At 41.5% G+C, this 11,925-nt stretch overlaps 1 protein-coding gene across 1 annotated transcript in view; it reads left to right on the plus strand.

The window, feature by feature from the left end:
- The window catches only part of pitpnab (phosphatidylinositol transfer protein, alpha b), a 21,344-nt gene extending 10,045 nt beyond the window's left edge, over positions 1–11,299 (plus strand). Inside the window, exons 3-12 of the mRNA XM_012816478.3 lie at positions 1,134–1,279; positions 1,570–1,661; positions 2,621–2,628; positions 3,985–4,059; positions 4,177–4,260; positions 5,078–5,155; positions 7,023–7,133; positions 7,345–7,467; positions 8,487–8,569; positions 9,841–11,299. Of these exons, the coding sequence (XP_012671932.1) occupies positions 1,134–1,279; positions 1,570–1,661; positions 2,621–2,628; positions 3,985–4,059; positions 4,177–4,260; positions 5,078–5,155; positions 7,023–7,133; positions 7,345–7,467; positions 8,487–8,534 (765 nt within the window). The 3' untranslated portion in view covers positions 8,535–8,569; positions 9,841–11,299. The remainder of the gene's footprint in view (positions 1–1,133; positions 1,280–1,569; positions 1,662–2,620; positions 2,629–3,984; positions 4,060–4,176; positions 4,261–5,077; positions 5,156–7,022; positions 7,134–7,344; positions 7,468–8,486; positions 8,570–9,840) is intronic.
- The last annotated feature ends 626 nt before the right edge of the window (positions 11,300–11,925 follow it).

An 11,925-nucleotide genomic window follows, 5' to 3' on the forward strand; every position in this document is an offset into this window, starting at 1 on the left:
ACACACACACACACACACACACACACACACACACACACACACACACACACACACACACACACACAGATACAGATACATGCAGGGGCATAGACACACACACAAACACACCAGCCTGACACAATGAGCATACATGTTAATGAAGTGAGAATGAACTAAAGTGAATTCATTAATTAAGCCATATATATGCCTACTCTAAAGACTCTTTACATTATTATTCTTTTTAAGCTTATTTCCAGTGTGTGGTCATTTAATGCAACAGTGAACATATAGCAAGAGAGGTGTATGTATCTAGCACACAAAAGGTTTCATTAGCAGGGATATGTTTATATTCTGGTGGTGTCCACATAGCTTGTCTTACATATAGTCAATATCAGATCATCTTCAATACCTTATTGTGGAGTCAATAGCATTATTAGCATTTCACACATAAAAAACACTGTTTTGTTATAATCACAGGGTGGCTATTTCTTTTACATGAAATGAATGTGAAACCTGAGTGTGAAGTGAGTGCTAAAGTGTTTCCCAGTCCTTGTTGGTCAAACTGAATAAGTAGCAGTTAGTTTGTGCATCTACTGTTTTAAGATGTGGCAATTGAGTGACTGAATAACATTTAGATTTTTGTTTTTCAATATTCTGCTTTGTGTATCATGGAATCACTGTAGAAGATTCTGAAAGTGTCTCCCTGAACGTATTGACATATGCATATTGACACATCTAATTGTTTATGTATTTCCTTTTGGTCATATACGTAGATGACAGTGTTGTGCTGTGAAAGCTTGTCTTACATTTTATTACGCTTATTTAACCACCGAACTATATAGCACATAGCCTGGTTATTTATGGGAACATATGTTTCTCTGTCTTTCACGTGACCATATGCTTTCAAAACGAGTTTGAAGATGCTACCTTAACAAGACAAATAATGTAATGTTAGTGTGTGCTTTTATGAGAAATAACAGCATGATTAGAAATGCTTTTTACATCATAATATTGCTTTGATCTAACTGTATCTTTCCGCTGGACATGACTGCACTACTTGAAAACATTTTCAGTACAACTTTTTAATAAAAATGTTGTGAAGTTTCATAAGTTTTGGTTCACCAAAAGGCATCTGTTGTTTTTGTGTGCTCCAGTACCAAGTGGGTCAGCTGTACTCGGTAGCTGAGGCCAGTAAGAATGAGACCGGGGGAGGGGAGGGGGTTGAGGTCCTGAAGAATGAGCCGTACGAAAAGGAAGGAGAGAAAGGCCAGTACACACACAAAATCTATCATCTTCAGAGGTAAGCACCTCCCTTTTCCTCTCTTTCTTTCCCTATCTCTCTCTCTATTTTTTCTCTCCCTTTCTCTTCCTCCCTCTTTCCCTATTTCTCTTTCTCTCTCTTCACCCCTTTCTCTCTATTTCTCTGTCTATTTCCCTCACTCCTGCTAACTTCTATATTGCCCCCAAACTGCCTTTCATACAGTCTTCTTTCTTTCTTTCTTTCTTTCTTTCTTGAAAACGGAATTGTATGGCTCCTACAATGATTCTTGTCTTTTAAAGACTTTCTGTCCATATCTCTAATTTTTTTAGTAAAGTTCCCTCGTTTGTGCGAATGCTTGCGCCCGCCTCAGCCCTCAGCATCCACGAGAAAGCCTGGAATGCCTATCCCTACTGCCGCACAGGTGGGAATAATAAACAGATTTCTGAATGGATTAAGAGTTGTGAATAGACTCAGGGACACCACGTGCCAAGGGATTAAAGAGAAATCAGGGTGGTTCTGGGAGCCCTCTGACACACTTCATGTTGTTCTGCATGATTTCAGAGATTAAAACAATTTTTTTGTTTTGTTTAGAAATTCCAATATCCTTGGTTACCATGTTAGCATGTGGTGTGAGGTTTCCGCAGTGGCAGGCTCTCACAAACACACAGATCTTATACCCACTCACCCATACACTCTCATACACACACACACACACACACACACACACACACACACACACACACACACACACACAGAGCTTAATCCCACTCACCCATACACTCTCTCCCTGACTACACATCCAATGGCTGCTTGTTTTCAGTTACAAACTCTCTTACAACCAACATTCTGTCTCCGTATTTATTTCTTCACTATTCTCTTTCTTTCTCACAGCCTTTCCTTGTCTCTCTTCTTCTCTCTCTGTCCTCTTCATTCCTGCTCTCTGTTTCTCCCTCTATCTCTCTCTCCCTCTCTCTCTCTCATGGTCCTTACCCCTCTCTCCCTCTCTCTCTCTTTTCCTCTCTCTCTGCTGTGAGAAGGTTTAAATAATTAACTGAGAGTGCAGAGAGAGGAGGAGTGGAGTTACAGCAGCCAGCAGCACTCAGACAGCTGAGTATACAATGCAGCTGATGGGGGAGCAGCACTCACACCTCATGCGTACTGTATATGTTACACACACACACGCACGCGTACACACACATTCATACACACACACACACGCACACGCACATACACAGATAATTAGAGGTATCAGAGTCTTGCCTGTTTTTTTTTTTTACTGTTATTTGTTTATGCATATAATGAATTTTAGAAATATTCCTCATTAGTGTTTTTCATAACTGTGTTTATCTTCCCCCTCTGCCGGGCCTCTCCATCCTGCAGTCATCACTGTAAGTGTCCATCCACAGCGGGGGAGCACAGGCACAAGTGTACACACATACACAGGCACATTTTTAGACAGTTTGTGACACTGGCATCGTGTGTTTGTAAAAATAAAACAGCAAAAGCTAAAGTCTTATTAGTAAAATGTTAAGAAAAACTGTGTTTCACAAGAAACCTTAGTGTGAAGCACACAGGGCTGGTTTGATCTTGGGTGTATTCCAAGTACATGGATTAGTGGCAAATCAGGTTAAGATATTCAGAGTAAGTGGTGAACCTCCTAATAGAAGAGCCCCATGGCTTTGATTTGCTATAGGGCTCTTCTATTAGGAGGTTTACCACTCACTCAGAGGGCTCTTCTATTAGGAGGTTTACCACTCACTCTTAAGTTAAGTTAAGTTAAGTTAAGTTAAGTTAAGTTAAGTTAACTTATCTTACCAACTTACTAAACCATAGGGATGGGGGAAAAAATCGATTCTTCGATTTCTCTCGATTCTCTCTAGAACGATTCTGTCTCGATTCAGAAAAGTTCATAATCGATTTTTTAATTAAAAAAAAATATATATATATTTAATTTTTTTTAATTTTTTTTTTTACACATTCATTTTGTGTTGAAATGCAAGCTGCATCGATTATTGCATTGTTCATTGAAAGTCATAATTGTGACAAGGAAAAGCTTTTTCTCTAATAAAAAAATAGAGAAGGTAATTCATCTGTTGATTTTCTTTAATTATCAAACACAAAGTATGAAGTGATTTGAGACTCTGAGTAGCAAACTCAAATGTTTTAAAAATCGACATGCATCGATAATCGGTTTAGAATTGATAATCGATAATCGGTTTAGAATCGATAATCGGTTTAGAATCGAATCGTTGACCTCTGAATCGGAATCGAATCGAATCGTGAGGTGCCAATAGATTCCCACCCCTACTAAACCACATACTTGGAAGAGCCCTCAGGTTTGGCTTCTCTGCACTCACCTTTCAGAAAGATTGAGCATATCTAGTTTTGTGCTTCTGTACCAGCTAGACTAGCCGAGAATACCATCATAGGCCTAGAGATGGCACCAGTCACACCAGCCAGTCACACACATTTGCATTTAGACACACACACACACGTTATTTCTTTGAATATCTATAAATGTATTATGTGAGGTTTTCGAATATTTAGAATTTTGAATACATGTAGCTGATGTACTGAATACATGACGCTGATGTACTGAATACATGTAGCTGATGTACTGAATACATTTAGCTGATGTACTGAATACATGACGCTGATGTACTGAATACATGACGCTGATGTACTGAATACATGTAGCTGATGTACTGAATACATGTAGCTGATGTACTGGTCCTTCCTCTCAGAATGAATACATGAAGGATAACTTCCTGATCAAGATTGAGACGTGGCACAAACCTGACCTGGGACATCAAGAGAATGTGTGTATTTGCTGTTATATATTCTATTCTATTCTATTCTATTCTATTTTATTATGTTAACGTGAACTTCAATGTTTGAATAGTGACACTAGATGCGTTTGTGTTTGTATTGTGTAGGTGCATGGACTAGACCCAGATACCTGGAAGAAAGTTGATGTAGTGTACATTGACATCGGAGACAGAAGTCAGGTAGAGTCTAAGGTGAGTGTGAGCTTGAGACTTCTGGAGGCCTTCTCCTACCTTTTCCACTATTCTCTGGAATATACAGGTCAAGATTCGAATACCACCATGTGTGGTAATGAAGGCATTTGTGAAGTTATCAGTTATGGTTATGGTTTAAGTACTTAGCAGACATTTTTGTACAAAAGAGTCTTAACTGCAATCTCTTGCTGCGAAGAGACTTCAAAGAACGCCCATCAGAGGAGCGAAGTGGTCGAGAGGGGGAATAGAGTACACACACACGCACATGCACACGCACACACACACACACACACACACACACACGCACACACGCACACACACACACACAGCGAGGTGGCAGAGAGGGGGGATAGAGCTGAATCATGGCATTTAAATAGGCAGCAGCCAACCCAGTGGCTGTCCTATAAGCCAGAGTGAGGAATTCAAATGTAATTCTAGCAGCTACAGGAAGCCAGCGAAGGGTGACAAACAGAGGAGTTACATGCGTCCTCTTTAGCTGATCAAAGAACAAACAGAGGAGTTACATGCGTCCTCTTTAGCTGATCAAAGAACAAACAGAGGAGTTACATGCGTCCTCTTTAGCTGATGGTAATGGTCAGACACATGTAGTGGAGTGACCATCACCCTTTCTGAAGTACAATTGCACAATATAATGAGATCTAGATCCTTACCAGCCTTATGGGTAGGTGGGTAGTGAACACGTTTGAGATTGGATTGGATGTGTGAAGTATCATTTATTTGTTAATGTGTTACCTGATGGTTTTGGAATTTGAATGCCATTGTGTCATGGCTTCATTTACCTTTGTGCCTCCCCCAGGACTACAAGCCCGAGGAGGACCCCTCAAAGTACAAGTCTGTGAAGACCGGCCGAGGACCACTGGGGCACGACTGGAAGGTGGGCAGCACCTACTCCCAATGTTTGTGCTCTCAATCTGTTTTAGAGTTCACCATAAAGTCACCATATGCTTTACCCTTTGTGTTTTGATGTTGGGTGTATTGATGTGTGTGAGTCATTATCCCCTGATCAGACTGGGGCAGCGCTGCACAGCTGCTGTGAGAGCAGAGAGCATTGTCCCTTACATATGAATCCCCACAGACTTGACTATGCTCTGCTGTGAGAGCATTATCCCTTACGTATGAATCCCCACAGACTTGACTATCCTCTGCTGTGAGAGCATTATCCGTGTGTATGAATCCCCACAGACTTGACTATCCTCTGCTGTGAGAGCATTATCCCTTACGTATGAATCCCCACAGACTTCACTATCCTCTGCTGTGAGAGCATTATCCGTGTGTATGAATCCCCACAGACTTGACTATCCTCTGCTGTGAGAGCATTATCCCTTACGTATGAATCCCCACAGACTTCACTATCCTCTGCTGTGAGAGCATTATCTCTTACGTATGAATCCCCACAGACTTGACTATCCTCTGCTGTGAGAGCATTATCCGTGTGTATGAATCCCCACAGACTTGACTATCCTCTGCTGTGAGAGCATTATCCGTGTGTATGAATCCCCACAGACTTGACTATCCTCTGCTGTGAGAGCATTATCCGTGTGTATGAATCCCCACAGACTTGACTATCCTCTGCTGTGAGAGCATTATCCGTGTGTATGAATCCCCACAGACTTGACTATCCTCTGCTGCCAAATGGCAGACGGGCTCCATCTCTTCCTTTAAGAACCTGTCAGTGAATGCCGGTGGCAGGGCTCACTGCATTTGGCAGTCGATCTGTAACAGCTCAGAGAGGCGAGGGCCAAGCAGTACCACACCAGCCGTTAACACACTCCACAACTCCACATTAGAATAAGGGTCTTACGGGAGCTCTGTTCTTAATGCTGCGCTCATTTATAAATACTGTATGCCTATGTGCATGCCATTGCAAGATATACTTGAGATGAGGGTTTGGATTAAGCTTAGGTTTGGGTCAGTCAGGTCTAATGGTATGTACTTACATGATAAATACTGATAATAATTAGTAATATGTATTAAATTAATTTGTATTATATATTTCTAAGTTTAATATGAAGTGGGATCAGCTACTGAGTGAAAAAGATTGGTTAATACAAAGAAAACACGAGGAGAATGTCTGGGTCAACATACTTAAGGGAGTCTAATAAAGTGGTGGACTAACAAACACAAAAATGGCGTCTTGGCAAACAGTGTTTGCTTATCAACTGAAGATGTTATCTCATGTTAAACACACAGCCCGATTAGCCACGCTGTGATGAGCACATTCTTCGGGAGCTACATAACAAACTGTTACACAAACGCAACCGCACAGCCTGCTCGTCCCACCATTGGCAATCACGGTTAAATCAAGCGTGACATTCCTAACGTTTGAGAGGCAAACAGCATTTAGGGAGCAACCATCTGCAAGCCTGCTATTAAAACACGGAACCGGGCTTAAAGGTTAAATCCTGCCATAGAAGAAACGGGGTGGAACAGCTGGTTCTTAAACACTATCAAGCACTGTATGCACACAATGCATGACTAATATATGACACAGGCCTAGAACCAGACGAGGACTGACATTTAGATGTTTAGGCGTGTCGTCTGCGTCAATCTAAAAGGGCTTGTTAGCAAAATCTGTCAAAATGTCACCTGAATGGCTTCATCAATATTCAGAGTCATAAAGTTTGTACATATTGTCATGTCATGTTGTGTAGCGAGTGCTGTCTTGTCTTGTTGCAACAGTAAAGAATTGGTATTTTTTTTCATTATTTCGTGTTGTATTTGTTTGTATTTATAAAACACAGAAAGAGCTGCCTAAAAAGACAGAATGCCCACATATGTGTGCCTACAAACTGGTCACTGTCAAGTTCAAGTGGTGGGGTCTGCAAAACAAGGTGGAGAACTTTATTCAGAAGGTAAGGAAAAATACGGGATGTGTAACTTTCTGAATGACATGGCCGCCTCACATTATTTTCTGCTATGAAACTTGATTGTCACCATTCCATTGACATCATCGCTCTCTATCACATTCTCTTTCCCCTCCATCTCTCTTTTACTCTGCCTCCCTCCCTCCCTTGCTCTCTCTCTTCCCCTCTCTCTATCTCTTCCTCGCTCACCCACTCCCAGCAAGAGAAGCGCTTGTTCACTAATTTCCACCGACAACTCTTCTGCTGGATTGACCGGTGGATTGAACTCAACATGGACGACATCCGGCGAATGGAAGAGGAGACCAGGAAGGAGCTCGACGAGGTGAGAGAGTTAACAAGCCAGCCAGGCACAGTAGTACACTGACAATATAAACAATAGGCCATGATCAAACTAACAGCAGCTGTGTAACTTCACTCAATCAATCAATCAATTCAATCTTATATAGCGCTTCTCTATATACCCGAAGTCGCTTTACAGAGTCCAGAGTCCAGTAGTCATTCATACACAGTCATACCAGTGGTGGTAAGCTACCTCAGTAGGTACCTCACCCTTAACCTCAGTAGGTACCTCACCCTTAACCTAACTCCAACTCTCTGCTATTAGATTTTAATTCTTATTTGTCAACAGAATGTAAACTGATACATCGGTGATTGTTTATGATGGCCTGTTACATAAAACTCGACCAAGCAACATTAGCCTTGCCGATCATTTAATTACCTGTGAACTAGAGATAGCCAAAGCACCACCTCCGTGTGAGCCTGCTGCTAGAAACAGTCTCCTCATGTGAGCCTGCTGCTAGAAAACAGTCTCTTCGTGTGAGCCTGCTGCTAGAAACAGCATAACAACATAAACGCTCATCTTTCACTCACTGCGATCTGAAATGTTAAGGCCATAAACGCTCATCTTTCACTCACTGCGATCTGAAATGTTAAGGCCATAAACGCTCATAAGTCTTTTGCTGAGCAGTCTGGAGAAATAAGGAAGTGTCAGTCACTTCAAATTACAAGCCACTGCCTTTCTTGTGAAAACCACTGAGGTATCACAGGTGACCTTTGTACCATTGTGACCCTTTGAGAATGTATTCACAGGCCTTCCTCTGTCTGTGCTTTGTGTTAATTAATTCACACTGTGAAGGCCGGCTCAAAAAAAGAAAATGAGAATGTGTGAAGACTTTAACTTTCTACAGTAGACTTAAAGATAGCAAGATAAAGAGTGATATAATCTCATCGTCCTCTTTGTCTTCCTTAAATCTCTTCTTTCCTCTCCCTCTCTCTCTTCCTTCCTCTCTCTCTGTTTCTCTTCCTTCCTCTCTCTCTCTCTGTCTTCTCCTCTCTCACCAGATGCGAGTGAAAGACCCAGTTAAAGGAATGGTTGCTCTTGAGGACTGATGCAGGACCATGCAATGCTGCTGCTGACAATGATGGTACTGTCCTTTAGCATCTGTGTCCCCCAATGTGGCAGGTGCAATGATGGTACTGTCCTTTAACATCTGTGTCCCCCAATGTGTCAGGTGCAATGATGGCATTAAATATGTTGTGCCGTAAGAAGCTAGTGTTTATAATTCAAGGCAGTTAGCCACAGGTTTGCTTTGGTAACTCAGATGCTTTAAATAGAAATATATTCTACTTTTGATGTGTTAATACCCAAGAGGCTATTTATTTCTCAGAACTTTTTAATACAAATTATTTTCATAATTACTTCAAGCACAGGAGATTGGCAGTACCATGAACAATCACCACATATTTTGTTCAGATACTGTAGGTTTTTGTCGTGGAGGCAGTTTGTGCAACATCATCCTGAAATGTCATGCATAAAAAGGTCAGAATCAGAGTCGGATAACCAATTAGATGATACACATGACGTTTTAAATGAAGCTGGAACTATACCAAACACTAATACCATACGCAACATATATCATACTAACAATACTATTACTATTACTGGAATATTATACTATTACTGCTATACTAGTGCTATAGTTGCCTTGTTACCTTGTGGTTGGCAATGAATTGGTCTGCTTGAAAATCTGCTTTATTATTGGCTTTTACTATGATTATTATTATTATTACTTTATGTTTTTAAATTATAATTATTATTATTCTCTGACTTTCTGGTGCGTAATGGATGATGCCCTTATAACCTGTGAGTGCAGATGATCATTGTGAGGTTCAGCTCCTTGCTGTGTCCCTCTCTAAAGCACAGGTTATTTATAGGTCATTAGCGATACAATCATTAATCCTTCTGAGAAGCGCTCTTCCAGCTTCATCACCGGCCCACCTGGTCAGATAGTGCCTCGTCATCCTTTCTCTTTTCCACTGAGCACATTGTGGGGATGCAGCCAGTTAATGGGTCTCATTTATGTTGCGGATGGGGCAGGATAGTATGGGTTCAACCAGCCATTCAGCTCACTTTGGGATAGTCCATGTTTTATTTACAGCACCCTACAGCATCTTTCTTTCTTTCTTTTGGGATGTGGATAAACTGTTATTAAGCCAAACTATGGATTTACTAACATATTCCACTTTTTAGACATGTTAAACCAAATATCCCTTTCTAAAAAGGACCAGAGACATGGATGTACATCTTAATAATAGTCATTCTCACGTCGACTGTTTACCGTTTTCTCTGTGCTGTATTTCCCATAGTGCTTCACTGCTCAAACGTCTCTCCTCTGTCTGCCTTGCTCTCCCGCAGATCAGACCTGTACCAATAAACACCAGCGGCATCCTTCTCCTGAGTGGTCTCGGTGGAACCACCATCATGTAAACTTGGTCCAAGCCCTCCTCCTCTTCCTCCTCCTCCGCCATACTCCTCTCGCCGTTGGCCTCACACAGGTCAACCATTCTCTTCGAGTCTAAATCGGAGCACTTCAGAGTAAAATAAAAAAAATAACTATTAAAAGATAGAAATGAAGTTTAAAAAATGTGAAACTTTCTCAACATCCCCGCACCCCCCTGCAGTACTAGTTGTTACAGCTAAGCCATCTGTAGCAACCCTATAGGTATTTTGAGATGTCAAACGTTTGAGGATACATATTAGAGTTGGAGATGTCATTTCTTTTTAAAAAGAACAATACATTTTGTGTGTACATAAAGTATATATCAGATAATGAATATCACAAGAGCTGTACAAACAGGGTTTTTAAAAAAAGATTTAAAAGTTTGTCTGTGTATGTTCTTTTGGACCAAGCTGAATCTTTTCAGTGTTATGTATTGATTTCAACGTTTTATGTTTTATCGTTTTGTTTTTTCTGTTGTTATCAGTTTCATTTCTATATAGTGAACAAATAGTTTCCTGTGCGTTGCCTGGCAACCTCTAAACTCTTGTCCAATGTCGTTGCTCCCAGGCTGAACATGTGCTTCTTACTGTAACAGAAAGAGTGACATGACTGCTATGACAAGAGCGTGGGTGTTTGTGTGCATTATAATGGAAAAGAATAAGTATGTTCCCTGTACTCTATGGACATGCCCTCTTGTAGTACTACTATTCCACAGGGTTGCAAGTATGTTCTTTATGTAAGTGGTGGGACGTTTTAATCTGTGAGTGTGGTTTTTTCCCCCGTAGTTTTTTTGTGTTTTTGGAGTCTGTGTTTCATGATAGCTACTTTTATTCCTCCCTACACAAAAAAAAATGGTTTGGTCTTTTATGTGAAAACTGATACCTGGCCATTTATTTTCCGACGCTACTTTTCCCCTGACAAAGAGAAATCTGGCTGCGTAATGGGGCCAGGTCAGAACCGGGCCAGAACTTTCTGGGTTTTTCTCATCATTCCACTCCCTGTGTGTGTGACAGTCACTGTCACGTCACAGCTATACGAGTTGGTCTCTGCCTATAAACCTATAATTTTGTGTGACATGCTAGGTTGGTGAGCTTTTGTTTTGTTTTTGGACACTATCCAGCGGCTTGTATGTCAAAAAAAGGCTATGAGCCAGAGGCTATTGGTTCAATAAGAGTATAGGAAATAAAAAATAAAAAAATATAACCGAACAGGTCTGAAATCTTGAAGCTTTACTTCACCCAGAAAGGTGTTGGTTCTCCCTAAGCCTATGGGATTGATTTGTCAGGCAACCACAGAAACCCCAGAATTATGTTTTTATTTTCTGTTTTGCTGGTTCTGTTTAACTAAATGAAATCAATATTTGTCTAAGGTTCAGGCGTGGTCTGTTTTGTTGTGGCTTTTGTGTATAGGACCTCAGACTTCATATTAGGTGGTGGCTTTTCTCTGACCTCATCTGCCATAACGCATCGCATTGGCCGAGGGATAAGACGTCGTTTATCCAGACGAGAGCAATAACTCCCCCTCATTGACCCCTTCTGCTATCCGTACGCTGTGTCCAGACTGGCATATTGACCCCTTCTGCTATCCGTACGCTGTGTCCAGACTGGCATATTGACCCCTTCTGCTATCCGTCCGCTGCGTCCAGACTGGCATGTTGACCCCTTCTGCTATCTGTACGCTGTGTCCAGACTGGCATATTGACCCCTTCTGCTATCCGTACACTGTGTCCAGACTGGCATATTGAGAGTGCGGCTCCCCCTGACCACACGACCAGAAGCCTCCACCTATGTCTCACCCATGACCATGGGCAGATCAGAGATACACAGGGCGCTGGGATGAGACCATGGGCAGATCAGAGATACACAGGGCGCTGGGATGAGACCGAGGGCCTGCGCCGTAAGTCCCGCTGACGTGCGAGTGAGTGTGTGTGTGTTTTCTAGTAGCACTGGTCTTTTCTCTCTTTGGGTGTTTAAGTTGCGGGGTGTGACTTTGGTTCGTCT

This window comes from Clupea harengus, chromosome 8 (genome assembly GCF_900700415.2).
Source record: "Clupea harengus chromosome 8, Ch_v2.0.2, whole genome shotgun sequence".
In the NCBI taxonomy this organism is placed as follows: Eukaryota; Metazoa; Chordata; class Actinopteri; order Clupeiformes; family Clupeidae; genus Clupea; species Clupea harengus.